Source organism: Numida meleagris, chromosome 4 (assembly GCF_002078875.1).
Source record: "Numida meleagris isolate 19003 breed g44 Domestic line chromosome 4, NumMel1.0, whole genome shotgun sequence".
Lineage (NCBI taxonomy): Eukaryota > Metazoa > Chordata > Aves > Galliformes > Numididae > Numida > Numida meleagris.
In genome coordinates this window covers 3,785,916-3,806,398 of record NC_034412.1, presented here as the reverse complement: position 1 = coordinate 3,806,398, position 20,483 = coordinate 3,785,916, and the positions used below count along the sequence as shown (strand labels likewise).

Sequence of the window (20,483 nt, the reverse complement as noted above, 5' to 3'; positions counted from 1 at the left end):
GTGACTAACGAGGCAGGGGCCCGCAGACCCACACAGATAGGTCTAAAACAAAACAGCGGCAACAACCTGAGGAAGAACATTAACTTGCTAAATACGATATCGGAATTGAGGCCAAGAAATCAAACAAAAATGTGAGAGAGCCAAAAACCGAGGCCTTACTCTGTCAGCTGCACGGGGACCACGTGCTTCTCCGCAGCGAACAAAGAACTCCAGGCCCGCGAGGCGGCTTCCCCTCCCCCTCCCGGCGCAAAGACCCCTGGGAAATGGCAGCTCCTCCGCTCCCCCTCCCCCCAGAAATGGCGGTCCACAGAACCAGAACATTAACTCTTTAACTGCCAGTGCTTTACATGATGCGATGGTGTGGAATACCGACAGCAAAAAAAAATCACAAAACCGTGACGGAGTTAATAAAAAAGACTGCTGATCTCCTTGAGCCTCTGACTCATTGGCACAGACTCGGTGTCAGCCACTTACAATACGTGTTTCATCATGTACCCAAAATGGTGACATTCTTTAATAATACTTAACATGAAATCTTTTATTTCCTTTATAGTACATATTTACAGTTCCAATATCAAGTTGCTGTGGAAAATGTAAACACGGTACACAGGTGTAAAGAATATGGCTTGAGAATCAAGTTTCCCCTTTGATTAGCTGCTCCAATCACATGTACGTAGATAAGAAAAAAACTGTATGTTTTATAAACTGCTGTCAAACAGTAAAATGTAAGGTTTTATGCATTAGCTGCTGAGTAACCATACCAGACATTGAGCATCTTTCTGAAAACTGCTATGTTCAATGAACTTCACCAGGGCCAGTGGAGGATCAGCATGGCAAGCAGAAACTGGGGCACACATCGTGTGAGGGGGGCTGAGGGAGCCATGCGTCCTCAGTCTTCGTAAGAGAAGACCATGGGAGGGTCTACTGCCGTCTTCAACCACCCCATGGGGGCTGCAGACAAGATGAAGCCAAGCTCTTCTCAGAGATGCACTTTGAAAGGATGAGAAGTGGTGGATGGAAGTTGAAATGTGGAAAATTCTGGTTAGAAACTAGGAAAAAATAAATCATCAGTATTAAATTTTCATCAGGGCGTGGCCCCAAAGGGGCTGTGGGCTCTGCATCCTTGGAGATAGTGGAAACAACTGGATGAATCTCTGAGCAATCTCATTTAACTTTGAAGGTGGCCCTAGGAGAAACCTGGACCTTCAGGTCTCTTCCTATCTCATTCTTTAACATGAAAAATCTTTAATATAAGGCGGTGCTTACACTACTATTACAGTTTGGCTCTGTGGTAAATATGTAGTTGAAATCAAAAGACGACTATTGGTTGATCCGGACATGTTTTTTCTTCATCAGTTACTACAATGACATCTAATCGTCTTGCACTAGATTTACCTTAGCAGTTCCAATGCAGTGAAAATGCCCCAACTTCACAGCTGGAGATCAGACCAGCACATCACCAAAAGAACATTTTAACTGCCATGGCTTACAGAAAAAATCCTGCTGAGAACAACTCACTTCTGACTAGTTTGGAAACAACAAATTTGTCACATTCACATCAAGCAAAGTTTCTAGCAGTTTACAGAGCTATCATAAAGAAACGACAAGATCAGGATCAGCTCCTGAGATCTTCTGGCTGAAAGCACAGTTGGTTAATTAATCTGGTCACGGTCACAAATATCTCTACCGAGTTTAGAATGGCTTCCAATACCCATGAAGTTTTGAACAACAACAATAAGACTTCCACGAGGCTTGAAAAAAACACCTAGTAAACGTTTATTGCTTCCAAAAGATCACAGCTTGAATTGCAGTTCCAGGTGAGCAAGCATTACTTGCTTCGTACCGGGCACCTCTGACTGCAGATTGGTTTAAGACTTGAGGAGAACCGAGGGGTAAATGCTGCTTCACATACTCGTTATCCAACTGCAACCATAAACATGATTAAAAATCACAAGTGAGCAATTGTTGTCACTTTCTCTCTTCTATGGCAAAAATCCCTTGCAGAGTTGTGATTCGTTGTGGAGTGTGAATGGCAATGCTAGTACGAACACAAAACCTGGAGCAGCCTGTGCTATGTGGTCAGCAGAGCCCATGATCCTGGTGCCTTTGACCAAGGGCACCTCTGATTTAGTCAGACTCAAGAGGTTACTGAGCACATATTGTAACTCTTAACCTAAAGAGAACTATAAACAGTTACTCCGAAATCTTTTAGCTTCATTAATTCAGAATTCTAAAAAAAAGAACATTATTTCTAATATAGGACCAAGTCATTAATAGAAGAACAGCTTGTCTATACAGACAAAAATAGCACCAAAAAGACCTTGTTCTAAGTGACCAACAGCAGCTGTTGAATGGTATCAGGACTTTTTAAAGCTGACAGTTAAATTATTGTGTGGTAAGAGCACATTATAATCCTTTACATAAAGAGCACACAGATTATTGTTACACATCTATCCTCGCTATCTGCTTTCTCCATCCGAGATAAAGCTTCCTCCATTATAAGGAAGAGTTTTACAAGAACTGCTGTACAGTTTGACTTAAACTGCTGAGAAACTCCACTGATGAGATGGGAGAACACAGAAAACCAGGGGAGCCTGACACTAACATCTTGCCTCAGTTGCCAGCAAGATATGGATGGAGACCTTCCAGTTAGACAGTCCACACTCAAAATGTGATATGTATTCTCAAATGAATTAATGACTTATCAAAGATTGTGGCATATTCTTCACCAGTTACAATTTTAAGATTAGACTGGATGCTTTTCTACAACATACAGTGTTTTTCACAGACGAATTAATTTGGTGAATCCCACTAGTTTCTGTGCAACACGATTTTGCAGTGAACACGTATTGGCTTCATAATCTCTGAAACGCTCATTTAACATGGCATGACTCTAAATTGGTATGTTACCAATCCTCTTTGGAGCTGGTGTTACAAAAAGCAAAAAAACAAAACAAAAAACTCACATGTCCAAGCTTTCAAGCAACGAATTATACTACATATCAGAAAGAATGTCCCAAGTAGACTAATGGAGAGGTAACAAGCTAGGAATAAATACATGAAACAGATTCAACTTTTTAAATGGATCCAGCTACTAAATGGCCTCTGTAGTCTTCCATAAGAAGTGTGAATACTTCAGTACAATTCAAGCTGAATTGAATAGCTGTTTTCATATCCAAATTCAAATACCGTCTGTGCATATAAAAGAGTTCATTTATTAGTCCAAATGTTACTGTTGTAGAGCTCTCGGAAAAATATTCCCTCTTTCTTGAGTTTGTTCTTCATAAAAAGGAAGCTTTGGAGGGCCACCTAGAGAATTAAGTAGAAATGCAGCCTTAGGTCTATATAACGTAATACTGAAATACAATATAAATCATAGAATTTACACATATAATTTAATGAACGATAACCTTCGGAGGAAGGGAGAGGACTGAGTTACATTGGCCACCTCACACAGGCAGGCAGCAAGACATTAAAAGAATCCCTCAGATGAAAGGTTCCCATAGTATTTCCTACACTAAGGGAAGAACTGCATGGTATTACCAGCAAGCTGGCCATGTTTAGATTACAAATGGGAGAAAACTTTCCTATGGTATTAGACATCATTAAGATGAGAAATTACCTAAATGAAAGACTGAAAAACCAACCAAACAAAAACCTTTTGTTGAGCATTTTGTCATCCACACAGATCAATCTGAGTCTATCTTCTGACATTTTATCTTCTTATCCGGCCACTTATCACATTTCACCATGCTCTTCAACCCAAAACCATGGTCAGAGCACAATGCCCTTGACTAAGACAATCTGTACATCTCCAGCCTGTGTTACCTTCCTTGCAGGTTGGCCCCATCCACGTGGCTGGACAGACACATTTCCCATTGTACGGGTTGCACTGGGACTTGCTGGCACACTGGCATCGCAGAGAGCAGTCGGGGCCGTACTGGTCTGACCGGCAGCCTAGAAGGACAGAAGAGTTTGGAAGAGGGTGAATGCTTCTCCCTGCTCAATGGCTGCGCTACACTGAGGAGCATCCTTGAAAGTGCATGGACAGAAACAGAAATTCAGACCAAGTTCAGCATTCAGGGCAAAATGCAAGCACAGTGAGAAAATTAGGGATGTTTATTTAAAAAAAAAAAAATCATTAAATCCCTGGATTTTCACTGGGAAAGAACATAGACCTCACACAGGTTCTGGTGAGAATGTAGATCTCCATCAAGCTCTGCAAACTAGGGGAAGCTTTGTTAGACTCAACAGCTGAACTGAAAATAATATATTTTTTTAAAAAATCTCTTCCTATCATTTGGCACAAGGTTAATTCTTCTAACCCAGACTCTTATTTTGCCTAAAGTTATATGCTTATCAATACGAAACTAAGAAAAAAACCCACAACAGTTATTATCATACTGTATAAGAAATTGCCCTAAATTATGACATGCTTTTGCAGCATTTCTCTCGGGAGATACAGATTTAAGACTGGGAATCTGCTTAGACACCTATATCTGCTGATACTGAGCCATGACACTTTGGAAAGCCTTGCAGTCCTCAAGCTTTATCCGCTGTGCAGCCCACCCAAACTGTGACCCAGTTGTCCTGAAGAAGTTCCCGAAATGGGATCCATCCCTGGCGTACACCCAGTGGCTGACAGCCCAGCAGGAGAAGTCTTGGGATTTGCTCAGGAAAGTGCTGCCTGGCTATCGGTGTGGAGCAGAAAAGAGCTTTCACTCAAGCAATCTGCAAATGGAAATTAATCCATTTTAGGTGCGTTTGCACATGGTACCCCCATTGCACAATTCTGCTACCTCCTGGCAATGTAAGCTCACAAAGGTCTCCTCCTCTGCAAAAGATGGGCAAATACATTTTGAGAACAAATTCTCATTGCAATTTTTTTTATACATGGCCGAGCATAGGTAAGAAGGAAAAATCTCCAGCAGGTCCCAGGGCAGGGTGCTGAGAACCCTGCACACAACAGCCCCCTCTCCCTCACCTCACTGACAGTGCTGTAAGCCAGGCACTGCCTTTCTCACGCAGCGCCGCGGGGTAAACCCAAGCCCCCAGCCCTGCATCAGCTGCAGCCCCAGCACGTGGGAGAACCCTCCCCGAGTGCTCAGAGCTCGGCCTTTTCAATTAGGAAATGTTATGAGAAAAGGTCTCCACAAACACCTCTGGACCTGATTTTAATTTATGTAATACCACATTTTCATGTTAATAACAATGTGTATTTAAGACATCTGTTTGAAAGTCTGCAATGTTAATTTACTACAGAAAAGGAACGCCCATAAAAGTCTGCTATATTCTCCCTCTCATTTTTTTTTTTTAATTAACATTTTGCCTGTTTAATGGGTGCTTTACCAGAGTTCAAATTAAAATCAGGCCTTTTATCTTTATGGCTGCTGCACAGACACAGCTGCTCACAGTTATATCACAGATGAACTGAGCCTAATTGAAAATAAAAATGCAAATAAAACCTACCCCATAACAGCTTTTCATGGACGGGGGCGACCCTAGCTGATTTAAGAAAAATAAAAATGACTCCTAGAGTTTGCAAGAAGCAAAACCTCGGTTCACATTGTCGGTGCTGAGCTTCCCCCTTGTGTTCCACTGCTGCTAGAATCGCACTGGGAATGCCTCCTATGCACAGGGCTCGGTGTGGAGAGGCTGAAGTCCCAGTGGCACCAGTGCAGGAGGATGGGTTGCTCCTGTTCCTGGCAAGAGGACGGTGTGGGTCGGCAAGCAAATCAATCTCCATTTTAGTTTTTGGGGTTGCAGTAGCCCTCAGGCTCCCAGAGTTTACTTGACTTCTTGCTTGCATTAATAACAGGGTGTTCAGAGCTGTTCTGGGATAGGGCAGGTAACAGAAGGATGAGGAATATTCCCCCTTTGTGATACTGGGCACTGGGAGGAATGTGGCTCCTTGTGTGATCCTCCAATATTAGCATGTGAATGCTCACCTCCCTGTACCTTGCTTGTTACAGCGCTGGGATCACACATCTCTTCTTACACTTGCTAAAAGAAAAGTGCAGTTCTTTCAGCTGATTACCCGACATTTCCACCAACACAACTGAGATCAGAATCTGGCTCAAGAATCCCTGTCCTTACCGCCTCTCAGCCCTCAATGCTTTTGTCGGTTTGCTTGCTTTCCTTTACAGGAGAATTCTCTCGCCCATTTTTAGAACCCTGCTGCAAAACAATTCTGCTTTTGTGGGCCAACCATTTACCAGACACGCAGCTCCTGTGCTGCGAATGAGGCAACGCTATTTGGATTCAATGTTCCCAGACTACTGCTGGTTCCCAGAGCTGGGAACACTGCTGCAGCTCCAGTACTCTCCCCTTGAGTTGGACACACTTCGCACTGCTCTGAAGAGCCCCAGAAATGCTCCTGTGACAAAACCCCCATGGGATCCAATCCCTTTGCACCCTGCTGCAGCACCCTTGAGCCCTTCCTACTGTGCTGTGCTGACACTCAAGGGAAATGACATTTTACTGCTGACCCAACGCATGGTTTTCCTATTGATGCATCGATTAAAACATTGATTCAATCAGAGTACAGCCTCTTGATAAACCAGGCAACCAGCAAGTGAATACTTTGCTGCAAACAGGGTGTCCTGGAATACCTTCTACTGGCACACATCCTTTCTGAGTTGTGCTCAGACCAACCAATGGGTCACACTGCTTTAACCGCATGCACTCCAGCACACTGGAAATAGTCCCTTACCGATGTCACATTTGTCCCCAGTCTTCCCAGGTGGGCAGAGGCACTTCCCCGTGGCCAGGTCGCAGGGAGCTCCTCCACAGTCGCACCGGCGCTGGCACCGCTCACCAAAGCGCCCGCTGGCACAGCCTGGGGGGAAGAGCCCCATAAATGCCCCCCGTTAGGAGCCCTGCACACCAACATCACAACAAATACATCAGGCAGAGCAGGGCTTGAAGGATGGCTCAGAGGAAAGTTCACAAACTCTGAGCTGAACTCAGCGCTAATGCCAAGTTTAATGAAGGATCGAATGTAGCGGATAGGCATAATATTTATGTGTGCTCTCTTTAAGTTGGTTTCATCTAATCCAACATATCAAAAGTATTTGTAAATCTGTCCCAAAATGTTACTGGCACTTATTTTCATTTTTAATTAGAGCTCTTTAGAAGACCATTTCATAACACTCAACTGGTCTGACATGCATCAATTTAATAATCTTACTTGGAATTTTAGAAGCAAACTTAAAATCGGTCAAAGAAACTTATTCTTAATAAACAACATGTGGAACTCATTGCTGCAAGACACCATGGAGACCGGGACTTTCACTGTGTTAATCAGAACCAGAGCGGTTAATGTATAAAGAACTGAGAACACCCGGCTATAGAACAGGTAAGCGATCACAAATTCCGCCTTTCAAGAAATTCACAAAGCTCAAAATATGGAAGAAGTGGCTCTGTACAAACAAGCATTTAGATGAGGATGTGATTCATTTGCTTTTCAGACCAGATGGGTGTAAGTACCTTTCTCGCAGTGGATACCCTGGTACCCCAAGGGACAAACGCACTGTCCCGTCACGGCGTCGCAGCTCGCTCCGTTTTTACAGGCACATGCATGAAGGCAGCTCAGCCCATAAAACCCAGGGGGACACCCTGAGAAATGAAAGCGTCAAGTGAGGAAAGCTGAGGCAGAAAAAAACATGGATCCGCTTAAGCCCCTTTATATTTGCAGCTACCTTCGCCGGGAGCCAGCAAAACTGATATTTACCATCGCCAGCAATAATCCCATCTGCTCTTCAGCTCACCAGCAACACCTCCACGTCAGAGCCATGCAGGTTACCATAGCTGGCAGCACATGGGGGATCTGGGGCGTGGGGTGACTGTACTCACCGTGCTCACAGGAGCGCCCGTAGAACCCCGCGGGGCAGCGGCAGCAGCCCGTGAACCTGTCGCAGGTGCCATTGTGCTGGCACAAGCACTCCAAGCTGCAGTCGGGGCCGTATGTGCCAGGGAGACATTCTGCTGGCCGCATACGGACAAAAAAAAAAAAAAAAAAAAAAAAAAAATCACAGCTTATCTGATGTGTTTCACAGCCGAGTCATGATGCGCACATAGTAACTTGCCGAGCTCAGGTGAACACTCATGAATTTCCTTCTCTCCATCGTGCTCACTGAAGACACAGCATTTCTGCACCGTTATTATGTATTTACGTACTCTGATGAGAATTTATACTTTATAGATGTTTGAAGAGTTGGGTTTTCTTGCGCTGTATTGTTTATATTGAACCTTCCCAGCCCCTCAAGTGTTGTAAAGGCACATAATAAATGATATCTTCTTTTTCCACCCTCTACATCTACAGCAGTGCTTTCTTTTAGACACATACGAAGTGTGAAAGAAAACACACAGCTTTTCCTGCTCCATGTTATCGTTGGAATTCACAGCACTTGAACTCCTCATAAAAAGGGAAGGTCTCCTTTTCACACATAGACTTTCCATGTATAACTAGATATCTACTTTTACCGAACTAAATGCATCTCAAATTGTCGAAAGCCACGTCATGCAGAAGTGACTGTGTCAATATAACCAACATGGGCATAATTTCTGCAAAAGTTAACTTCCACACCGGTGATAACTGGATGCTATGCAGACCGACTTAACTGAGCGTGGCCGTGCACATAATTGGATTCATAACTGCAAATGGCAGATAAGATCTTTCGAGAACATCGTATCTAATCACCAGAAAAAGATGCGTGATTAGCTGTCTTTGATTTCCAGTCAAAACAGACTCCAAACCACACCAATGTGGAAATAAAGATTCAGTTTTCCACCAGCTTGGTATGTGTGTCAGCAGACAACCACGAAGATCCTCCTAGCGATGCAACACTCCATCCTTTACGCAGTGCACACATCTCTCCCCAGCATTTGACACCAGAGACTTTTTATTTAAGCACACCTAGAGGACACACACGTGAGCCACTGTTCCACCTGATATCTGCATGACCCCATCACAGTTTGCAGCCCAAACTCAGCCCGTGCACAGTTAAAAAGACTTCAAGGAGCAGGCAGGGATGCACAAACATGGTCTATGCAACACTATGCTAGCCAGTTATTGGTAACAGCACTGATTTTGGGGTGGAGGGAAGAGGAATTTTAATGCTCATCCACAGTGGTATTGGCATCATCACTCCAGTTAGCAACTGTTCTATATACATGTATACTTAGAGCAGGGCTCTGAATCTCGTGTCTTTCAGGAGATGGAAAGAAAGGAAAGACAAATGAAAAGACTCAGTGCTCATCCTGCTAAGTGTGCTTTGTCTTGCGTAAGGGAGAGATGACACGGTGAAGTGAGGGCAAGATAGCATGGCAATTTTGATTGCTTCAGACAGATATTGCCAGAACATCAGGGAAGTCAATACACGAGAAGTTTAACTGCAGTCCAGTGCCAAAGGGAAGAGAAAAAAAAGGGAGAAGATAACAAGACGAGATGCTGGCTTCTGCTGACCTCCAGGGAGAATTCAAAAAAGATACCAAAAAAATGTTCCCATGAACAAAAGAACAAAAAGTTGGATAGGAGAAGAAATAAGAGCCCATTCAAAGGAAGTTACAAGAATTACAGAACAGGACTCACAAGGAAACTGTTTCTAAAAAGAGATCTAAAGCTCCAACTTTGAGCAAGGCAGCATGAGAGAAGCAACAAAGATGAACGCAGCTGGTAGCGAGATTAATTAAGCAAAACCTGTTCCTTTTCTGAGGGCCCATAGCCACTGCAAACCCCTGCCTGAATGTGGGTGCTCACTGCCTCCAAAGCAGGACATTACCTTTCTCACACCGTTTTCCTGTCCATCCGAGTCCACAGGTGCAGCTGCCATCCACATGGTCACAGATAGCACCGTTCTGACAGGTGCACGTCAGGCGGCAGCTGGCGCCGTACCGTCCCTGGGGACACACTACAGAGAATTAACAAAGTTTGGAAAAAAAATAATAGCATTAGCATCCCCCCAAGAAAAGGCGAAAGTGGCAGGGAGTAAATACAAACACACGCTCCCCACTGAGTATCCCAAGTAACATCCGCTCACAGCGCCTTCACTCTGTGGTAGGAAGTTGCCCCTTTCCCCATCTTTACGTTCACGCTGTTTGAGCTGCAGTATCTGGAAGCAGAGACTCTATCTTTGCACAGAAAGCAATGCAGTGGTGCTAGTGGAGGAGCAAAGCGGTGAGATACGGGCAGGGATGGGTAGGAGAAGGGCAGGGCAGTAGAACAGAGGGACAGGGCTGAGATCCTACAAAGTGCAGCAAGCGTTATCAAGCAAACTTTGGCTCCAAACACAGTGGGAAACACAGCCATAAACAATGCTTGGCACTGAGTTGTATTTGCAACTACGAGCCCAGCTGACGAGCCGAGCTCTGGTCCCACTCTGTTACCTTGCTGACAGCCAGGTCCCGTTTGGCCAGGAGGGCAGGTACAGCTGCCAGTCTGTGGGTCACACTGACCTTTACCACAGGCACAGAACAGGGCGCAGTCCTTCCCGTATCGATTTTCAGGGCAAGCTGAAGGAAACACAGACTTCTGTTAAACACCTTGGGTACGCCAGTTTTCGTTTCCAACGAAGGCAGGATCCTATAGATGGTGTTGGCTTCCTCTTTGTTCCATCTAACGTACTTCAAAACGACTATGAAAACAAATCCCACCCAAAGACATGACTGCTTCTTCCTCTGAAAACCCTTTTTTTTAGGTTATAAATATAACCCATGCTTTCACATGAAATATTTAGTAGGTTTTCCCCCAGAAAGGCTAGTGTGCCTATCAGCTGCTCAAGCTGATAGGCTTGAGCTAAAGACTTCTTTCTTTCCTTAATATTGATGCCCTCCCATGCTGAAGAGCAAAGCTGCCAACTACTAAGCATTAAAGCGTTGTCCTCCTGTGAATAAGCTGAAAGAAGCTTCAGAAAGGGACTGAAGATGACAAAACATCAGTTAAGCTCTGATTAGCACTGAAACCTCTACAGTTGGTACAGGTATAGCAAGTGGAAATCCCAAAGGCTCTGTATTTATCCATATTAGGAGATCATAGCTTTGGAAATACCACAGAAATTCAGCCATATGAAATTTAGCCCTGAAATAGAGAAGTAGGAGAAGCGTTGCCATGGAGCCTTTACCAGTTTTGCCATGACAAAACTTGATCTTTTTCCCATTTATTGAAAATAATGGCACCGTAGCGTGAAACAAAATATTGAGATAATTTCTCAACCTAGAAATTTTGGACAGGAAGAAGGAACTTGAGCAATTCATGCTGAGTTGGCTCTAGAAACAGATTTGGGCAAGTAGGTTGTAATCCTGGGATGAGTGTCCTCGCTTCTACTCACACAGAAGAGAAGGAAAATATTTTGCAAGAGAATTTTTACAAAGCTGGAATCCCAATTTACAGTTCAGGGAGGAGGTAACTGCGATCTGTCTGTTTTTATACTGACAAATTCTTACGCAGATTATTCTCTCTGCTGTTTTTTGAAAGAAACAGAACATGAATGTTGGCTTACTTTTACCACAGTCGGCTCCAATGAAACCAGGCCCGCAATCGCAAGTTCCCGACACCGGGTCGCAGTGGCCTCCGTTCATGCACTTACAGGATTTTTGGCAGTTTGAACCGTAAGTACCTTTCGGACACCCTGCTTTCAAAAAAAAAAACAAAAAGGCAATTAGGCTATGCTGCTATTGGGACCTTTGCATTTCGTGTCGTAAGCCCTTCGTTACTTTCATCCAAAATTTAGATTTTCATTTTTCTAAAACTCTGTGTGCTTCCAGAGGACCAGCAGAAGGCACTGATAAGCAGATGGCTGCCTTGGGCAATGCACCTCTTTTTGACTCCAAGACAAAGCCCTGGAGAGAGCCTGACTGGCTGCTCCTCCCATTTCTCATGCTTGAAGGTAGCAAGAAAAGCAAGCCCAGTTCTTCAGAGATTTTCCTCCTAGATTTCTACACCAAATCAACCTGCTCCCCTTTCCTTTCCATGGCAGAGACAGGAGATGGGGCTCTGGTCTCTCTTCTGCTGAGCAACAGTGGCCTGCTCTACCTGTGATGGCGAGAAGCCACGAGCAGCTCTGCCTCATTTAGCTCTCGTTATAGCTGAGCAGTTCTAGAAGGTGGGCGGGTCTCTTCTTGAGAAAATGTTTCAGCAGCAGGAAGTTGGATTCCTCTGTAATCTACTCTCCCCCAACAAACCGGAGTTTGCAGTGCTCTGGCAAACCTGGTGAACTGTGGATGGAAGGCTTCAAAAACACGCATGTGACAGTAACACGGATTTTCAGGTGATACCTTCCCAGAAAGTAGATACAGGAGAGAGGTGCTTTCAATGCAAAGCCAGAAAATTCTCTGAGAAAAATAAGGCTTCGTTTTGTAATAACCCAACCAAACATGAGACCTGGATGGACTACCAAGGTAGTGTTACAAGGCAATGAGCTTCTCTCAGTTTCCCCGTGTACCAGAGGAGTGAAAAACCTTTGCTTTTACAGCAGTGGGATCGTCCTTCAACAGTTGCATTCATCCTCCTGCCTCCGAATGACATTTATTTGCTCCTTCCTTCCTTCTCTTAATCCCCACCAAAGGAAAGCTTATGGCTACTTTGGCAATCTGGCTGAATGTATATTTGCATGTCTCCAGGCAACAGATTTCTAGCAATCTCTGTATGAGGAACTTTATATACTTTTTCTCTTTTCTGAAAGCATCAAAGCATGGACTGAGTGCCTGGAGAAATCCCTGGGTTTTTCGAACCGTTCCATAGAGATGGAGAGCTTACGGTAAAGCTTTAAAGGGATGCCTTTTAAAATAAAGCTGAAAATTGGCTTCTGCTCAAATCAGGATAGCAGATCATCAGGGCTAAACAGATACACACTTTTCCAGCATGCAGATACTCTCCTCAGCCCTTCTCATCTCAATGAATACTTTGTCAGTGCTTCCATCTGTTGGTGCAGAAAATCTGTTTCATGTGCAAACCCTGGCACCGAGGTGTGAGCCCTGCAACATCTATTTCATGGAAATGGAGCTAAGGGCACACCCCGATTCAATGATTTAATTGGACTCTGAGTGAGTTTCTCTCTTCCTCCTCCCTTTCCTTTCAGTCATCGTTTGGCTTTTCTGTTTTTTAATTCAGTTTCCCACACTCCCACACACTTGGCTTCTCCCTGGCAAAGCTTTCAGGGTTGTTCCTCAAGACTAGAAGGAGCTGTTCCATTAACAAAAGGGGACGCAGCAATTCCCCCCAAACCAATTTATTTACCCTTGCAATATTTCACTTCGTGTTGTTCGAGGGGGAGCAGCACAAGCAGGGCAAACCTGCTGGCTACGTGACTGTTAACAAGGCCATCTCACCTGCTACTGCTTTGCAGGAGAACTATGCAGACAGCTACGGCAATTGACACGCTGTCCTGCCATTGAAGTCGGCTCTGCATTTATAAAGAGGGTTAGCCTCTAACCACCAGTTATCTAATAAAGACATTTTCTAATTTAACAGTTTCCTGTGCAATTGACATGTTATTCTGAGAATGGCAGGAGAAGCAGACAGATTTCTAACTCATTTCCTGAGTTTTCCCTTCTGGTTTGGGTGGTTTTGCCACGACCAATAGTTCCTAAATCTTTTCATACCAACCACATACACTAAGGCTTTCCTTACCGCTGTTATTAACGCACTGTCAAAAATACATTTTTGAAGCATCCCGTTACCCACAGCCCGAAGGTGAAGTTGGTGACGTCTTTCTGGCTCAGGGTTCACGCAGTGTGATAAATGCCACAGAGACGTAGCATGGTATTTTTGCCCATGGCAACACCCCTTACTGGGTTTTGTTCCTAACTCCACTCCAGTAGATCTGCCCATCCGCTGAGCTACGGACAGCTGATGGGAACCGTATTGCTAGTTTGTCTGCTTCCTCGGGATCCTGCCTGAAACAGGAGACTGTTTCAGCTCTTCACTCCAAAATCTGAGAACATGAAAGCCTCATTGCTCTTGGCTCCTGGAAATTTGACTTCCCAGCCAACTACACCTTTTATAGATATTTTCTCGAACCTTTTTTTCACAGTGCTATAAATACAGCAATAGTTGCCAGAAACTGTTTCCAGCAGCATCCAACCACATGTTGACTGGACTGAAGCCCGTTTCACGTCTCAGGAGCAGCTCCCTACGCTGTTTTTAATATTATGTCGAAAGCTTCTTCATCCTGGAGCAGCCCCAGCTCTCTCTGCAGTGAGGACGGCTGGAGCAAGGAGTGTTTCCGCCAAAGTCACGCGAGCTATCTACAGTTATCACACAGGTCGCTTCAGAATCAGGTCCATAATCTCTCACTCCATTGACATAAAGCTAAAAAACCCACACGCATGAACTGTTTTCCTTCCATTTTTGTGTCTCTCTACGCCTTGGCCTGAACAACGTAAGAGAGAATAACAAAAAGAAATGACAGATGCCAGACAAGTTTTCTCCCTCCATGAATCTCTACCATTCCATTGTCTCTCCTGTAAACGTTTAGCAAAATTCATAATTACTGAGAATCTGTTGTGTATTTATGTAGGACAGCAAAATGCATTGAAGGATTATATCTCATATGACACAGATTGATCCTAATGATACTGAAGCCTGTGACAAAACACCCTCTGAATGCAATGAAACACAGATTTCATTTATAAGTCATTTCTTTGGTAACAGAACCTGAGTATAATTAATGTCTTAAATTTTAAATTCTCCAGTGAAATCTCAAGGACCTAAGCAAATGTAAGGACATTTATTACAATCTATGGAGAATTAGTACCATATGCACGAGTAATCACTACTGAAAGATTACTACGTTAAAGGTAATAGGCTAACCATGATTAAGTCTTTTAAAATGATGCCGTTAAATAGTTGATCTCCACTACTGCTCTGCTATAATATTTATTATAATCTAATGTATAATGGATCCAGATGGCTTTAGTCTAGATTTTGAAGGCTGAGTTTCAATCTCTCTCACAGTGAGAACTGATGTACAAAGGAGGATAGAATCAATCCTTACATTTACATTTATATTTTAAAGAATAACTTGTGATGACAGGATGGCAATACAAATGTCTGTCTCCAAAGCAAGCCTCTTAGCCATTTCTGCTCAAAGAGTAAAGCACAAGTTTAACCCTTACCAGAGCTGCCCATATGGCAGCTGCTCTCTGTGCTCAAAAGTCACCCGAAAACCAAGCAACCCAAACACAGCCGTACTGAATTCCTAGCAAAGGAAAATCAGCATTTGCCAAAGAGAGAAAGACTGAGCTTGAAAGGACAGCCTCCTTTCTTTTTTTTAAATGAGACTATTACAAGCACAGAATAAAAACAAAATTAAAGTTGTAAATAAAAAGGTAATTAACTGTCTCCTTTCTCTGGATATTTTGGGATATGTTTCTTATCAGTTGCCACATTCCACCAGAAACGACTTTACAGATGTCCTAAAATACCAGCATGAGGCATGTGGATCTGGGAAGATTTTTTATGACGGAGCGCTCAGCCAACTGGCATTTCGTCCTCTACGCTAGTCACCGTTTTTCAATCCAGACTAACAATTTGTTTAATTTGATTGTTCCTCAGAAGGCCCTACAACTTAACTGCCCTTACGAATCACTTAGATTTACTGCCAATCGCAGCTTGTTGTTTTATAATAACCATTTGTCCTGACTTCGGCACTCGGAGGTTTCGGGAAGTATTTTGGCCGAGGTGCGCCGAAATGAAAGAGCTACCAATATCCAGGTGTAGCTGAAGATGAGAAGTGTGAACGGGGAGAATTACATCGATATTCCTCAGCACAGCACGAAATTGGAAAGAATTCAGGTAGCAAAAAAAAATAAAGCCCTCGCAACAAGGCAGGGGCTACTATTACTGTAAATTTTCACAGCCTAGGCTTACTGTATCTCAATCGGCGCTGAAGGACGAGATGAATTGAGTGCTCCTGTGTGTTTGGGCCCCCCAGAAGACGAGCATCCCATCTGTGATACTCACGGCGGTCGCAGCGGGCCCCGTGGTACCCGGGGCGGCACACGCAGCGCCCGGTGACGGGGTGACAGTCCTCCTCGGCACGGCAACGACAGGCTTGGCTGCAGCTCTGGCCGTACGTGTTTGGTGGACAAGCTCGGGAAAGAGGAAATGTAAACCAATAAATTCGATTTGTCTTGGTAAATATAGCACTCAAACAAAGAGCAAGCTGAAATTTATTGAATAAAACCCCTGCCTACAGAACGACGCCGTCCTCCGGGACTTCGGATTTATTGCATTTACTTGGGGGTTACTTCACCGCTTGATTTTGTTTCGTTCAGTCAATTTGTGCCCAACTGTCAAGGGCCAGATACAATTCTCTTGTCACTAGAGAAAATCATAGGGAAATGTCAGGTAAAATTGACTGAAATAATGGTAAAACTCACCAGGGACCAGACATATGGATAAAGACATTCTACCTTTTGCAGAGAGTTTAAACTTGCAAAGCTGCTTTGGCACAAACATTTCTGTGGGCTTCACTTTGCCTTGTGACAAGCACATCATTTCCATTTTTCAGACTTCTCATGACTTGTTCTTACTGAACTCAGGCACAGCTGAGCTTTGTCAACCCCTAAGCTATATCCAGACCACCTTGCCCAGAGGACATTAAGGGACAGGAGAGGCAGCAGGAGCTCAGTGCAGCTGTAGGTTATCCAAACCAACAAAGGAATGTCAACCTCCACTGGGAGGGCAAGTAATATTCAACATATTTATCCAGTTCAGTCTGTGTTGGCTGTCAGAAGGCTGCAAACCTCAAGAAGACAAACCTCACCTGCCCAAACCATACCAGGCACAAAGTTCAGAACCAGCCAAACCATTTGGGTGGGTGACATGCACTGCATGCCTACCCTCATCCAGCTTCACTGCTGCGAAGGTTTCTCCTTCTGCCTCACACACTTAAGAAATTAACTGTTACCCCGTGATTTTTAGCTATTTGTATCCTTAGGACTTACTTCTCTCACAGCTGTGGCCGGTGAATCCCGGAGGACAGCCGCACTCACCACTCAGGTGGTGGCAGGGGGTTCCTGCAGGGCAGCGGCACCGCTGGGAACAACCCACACCATAGTGGCCAGGCAAGCAGGCTGCAGGGGGACACCAAATCCCATCAGCACCAGGGCAGGATGGCACAAAGCTGCTCCCTCCACTCATCCCCGCCACCACCTCAAAAACCAACCCGGAGTGCAAGGATCCCAACCTGGCTACGGGATGCACGCCCCACAGACACTCACGTTTGTCGCAGTGCCTGCCTCGCCAGCCCTTGGCGCAGCGACAGGCTCCAGTTTGGGGGTGGCAGGACACGCTGTGAATGCAGTCGCATTGCTCCTCGCACCGCTCGCCAAAAAATCCTGGGGGACACGCTGCGGGGAGAAGCAGGCAGAGAGCAAGAGTTGGTGCTGCGGCAGGGACAGCGTGCTGCCCGTACAGCACATGGTGATGGGTGCTCAGAAGGCTGCATGCCCAGAAAACGTAATTGAAACATATATTAAGAACACAAAACCATTTAGCATTGGTTATTAATGAAATCTCGTAAAGTTGTCTAGAGTACAAATCCAGATGATCTCCATAGAGATGGAAACACCATTAATTTTTACGATTAGGTGTGCAGATAGAGGGAGAGTTGTCACTCTTGGGTCCCTACAGAGTGATTGAGGAGAAAGCAGGGCACGAGGAGGTGTGAGGTTGGCACTACAAGGTGTTGCAGGGTGTTACAAGTGACCCTGGTGTCCCTCCGCAGCTTACGATGCAGCAGGACAGAGCTTGCAAAAATCACACCATACCAGTGGAGGAACTGAACATACATTGCATTCATCTGATGCCCGGTGCTTATGAGATTGCTGTTTAAGGGATTTACATGGATGTGAACATGCCAACAATGTTAAATCTGGGCAATCTGAGTGACCTGAACCATTATGGCTGGATTTGCTGAGCTGCCCTCTACGATGCCGAGATGCAGCTGATCTGGCAAACTCTGCCTGCGAAGCAATTCCTTTCACATGTTCCCCTCATAGCCTTAAGGCAGAGGAATGCCTCTGATTTCTCAACAAGAGCAGAAGGACATAACACGATTTGTGGTGGTGCTTGAACAGAGAGACCTGCCCCCAGTGCTCACAGACACACGGCGAGCTCTCACACCTCAATCGTTTCTTACTGCATAGCAGAAAGTGAAGATACACACAAGGAACAGACTCCACACTGCAACAGACACAGCTGATTGCAGAAGTGTGTGTCCTAAAAGAGCCCCTGCAGCAGGAGCTGCCCTCACCAGCATCGCAGCGGTCCCCGGTCCAGCCGGCGTGGCACAGGCACTTCCCCGAGTGCCGGTCACAATCCCCGTGGTGGCAGCTGCAGTTCTGCCTGCAGCCCGCTCCGTAGCTCCCGTCCTCACACTCTGCAACGAGACAGCGTGGTGACAGCGCAGTGAGATGGGGCACAGGAGTCTTAAAGGACTGAGAACACTCACCGAGCTCGCAAGATGTCCCCGTCCGGCCCTTGGGACACTGGCACTCGCCGCTCACGGGGTCACACGCAGCCTGGCCGTGGCAGATGCAGCGCTGCAGGCAGCCAGCACCGTGCCACCCTGGGGGACAGGCTGTGTTGAGGAGAGAGCAGCAAAGCCATGGGTTAGGAGGGCAGGAGGATATGGGTTGGACACAAACATTCACCTTCCATTGCCCTGGTGGCCTCGTTGGTGTTGCAGGAGGTACAAATGGGGACCACGGCTTGCAAGTAATTACATCAGTGTAACACTGCTCCAGGAACAAAACAGGAGAAGGCACACCTGCATAAAGTGAGTTAACTGCAACCCATCAAATACCCTTAAGACTTTCTGTTCACAATTGTGAGAAACAAGTCTTGGCTCCACCAGCTTCCTCAACACCGAGGAGTAGAGCTACTGATCTCACGACTTCCAGCATCTCTCTGTACAGTGCTCTTAAATCACAATTACTTTCCCAACGAGCAATCGATCTCGCTATCCACAGCTGTCAGATAACAGTTTACAGTTCACCTAATTTTAAGTTAAACAGGTTTACTAATGGCTATCACAACTGGAAACTATAGGTAGAGCCTATTTCTCTGGCGTGTGCCAGATGGACACATTTGCAGGGTGCTAAGAGGAGCAAATTCTCCCTCTGGGGGATCGCTGTCCCATCCTCATGCACTTCTTCTACCTTCTTCCTTCCAAAGGAAAAAGAAAAAGCACAGAGATCTCCAAACGTATCATTAAAGAAAAAGGGTATGTTTGGCAATGTCTTTGCAATTGATCAAACCAGGAAATTTTCTTCGCCAGCCTCCTCCCTTAAGCCTCCTCAAAGCTGGGCTCAAGGCTGAAGCTCCCAGTGCCTTTCACACCTTCTGGATTTAGTCTACCTCTGGAAGAAGACACTGTAACAATGGGAATCAGTCAAACCCATGGGACAATACAGTAGAGCACGGAAAAAGTGTGTGTTCCAGCATCACAAATGGAGGTTTATGGACATTTTCTCCCCGGCCATACCTTCTCGGCAGGTGGCTCCTCCCCAGCCCGGGGTGCAGGCACACGTCCCCGTTACGTGGTGGCAGAGTGCTCCGTTGTGGCAGCTGCAGGTGTGAGCGCAGCCCTGCCCGTACCTGTTCCCCTGGCACGCTGCAACGAGAGGAGGCCCCGATCAGAGAGCATCCAAAGAGGCACCGCACAACAAACCCAGTGCCAGCTGGAAACTGGCTTCAGTCAACACGCTTCTCACAACTGAACGGTGCCTAAGCCCATGCATTAACCGTGCCTGACACTAAATAATGTGCCTTAAAAATAGGTATCATAGTGCATTCTGAGGAGACTTCCACAAAAGGGTAGGATCGCTGGGGTGATGGATCAGCTGTCATCCCCCTGCCCTGCAGAATGCCTTTGTGCTGAACTAATGGTCCAGCAGCACCACCGGCCTGACAGCCCGGGTATTTATTTGCATCCTGGTAAGAGACCTGACAACTTCATTGTTTTCATTGTTCATTTTTCACAGCTGGATGCACCCGCTCACCCAGAGCCTCATTCTTTGGTCAGAGAGGAGTGATATTTTCAACACGTTCAGTTAAGCAGCTGGCTCCCAGGTGAAAGCTTAGCACAACCATCTCGCTGCAGTGCTGCCGCCCATGAAGAATGGCAATGTTCAAATTTCTCTGGTCTCCATCGCTCTGAAGGTTTGGATGGCTTTATTTGGTGGAAAACAGGCAACCCTGCTGCTCTGTTCTCTTGGAACATCCCCCACCGTACGCAGAGCAAGCTGGTGAATTTGGAGAGCCTCACCGCACGGCTGTGTCTGCATCGTGCAGCTCCCACTCACTTGCACAGAGCTGTCAGAGCCTCTCCTCCCCTCAGCACTGCTGGCACGTGCTGTAGGGACAAGAACGGCTCAGATCCCTGAGCCAGAAAAGCGTCCTTCCCTCGCTGAATGGGACATCTCCCAGGATCACACCCAAACTATCTCTTTCCACCAGAACCTCTGTGCTTGTGAGG

The 20,483-nt window shown here is 45.5% G+C and overlaps 1 protein-coding gene across 9 annotated transcripts in view; it reads right to left on the bottom strand.

Moving 5' to 3' along the window:
• The window catches only part of LOC110398154 (multiple epidermal growth factor-like domains protein 6), a 189,206-nt gene continuing 169,246 nt past the window's right edge, over window positions 524-20,483 (bottom strand). For 7 of the 9 annotated variants that reach the window (XM_021395540.1, XM_021395545.1, XM_021395543.1 and 4 more), the window contains 13 exons: window positions 19,491-19,619; window positions 18,258-18,584; window positions 17,224-17,352; window positions 16,948-17,076; window positions 15,962-16,090; window positions 11,499-11,627; window positions 10,387-10,512; window positions 9,783-9,911; window positions 7,855-7,983; window positions 7,489-7,617; window positions 6,713-6,838; window positions 3,829-3,957; window positions 524-3,309 (listed from right to left, as the gene is read on the bottom strand). In XM_021395540.1, coding sequence (XP_021251215.1) covers window positions 3,230-3,309; window positions 3,829-3,957; window positions 6,713-6,838; window positions 7,489-7,617; window positions 7,855-7,983; window positions 9,783-9,911; window positions 10,387-10,512; window positions 11,499-11,627; window positions 15,962-16,090; window positions 16,948-17,076; window positions 17,224-17,352; window positions 18,258-18,584; window positions 19,491-19,619 — 1,820 coding nt within the window. In that variant the 3' untranslated portion in view covers window positions 524-3,229. Of the gene's footprint in view, window positions 3,310-3,828; window positions 3,958-6,712; window positions 6,839-7,488; window positions 7,618-7,854; window positions 7,984-9,782; window positions 9,912-10,386; window positions 10,513-11,498; window positions 11,628-15,961; window positions 16,091-16,947; window positions 17,077-17,223; window positions 17,353-18,257; window positions 18,585-19,490; window positions 19,620-20,483 lie in introns of those variants that run through there. The other 2 variants (XM_021395542.1, XR_002438213.1) reach the window with 2 other exon arrangements.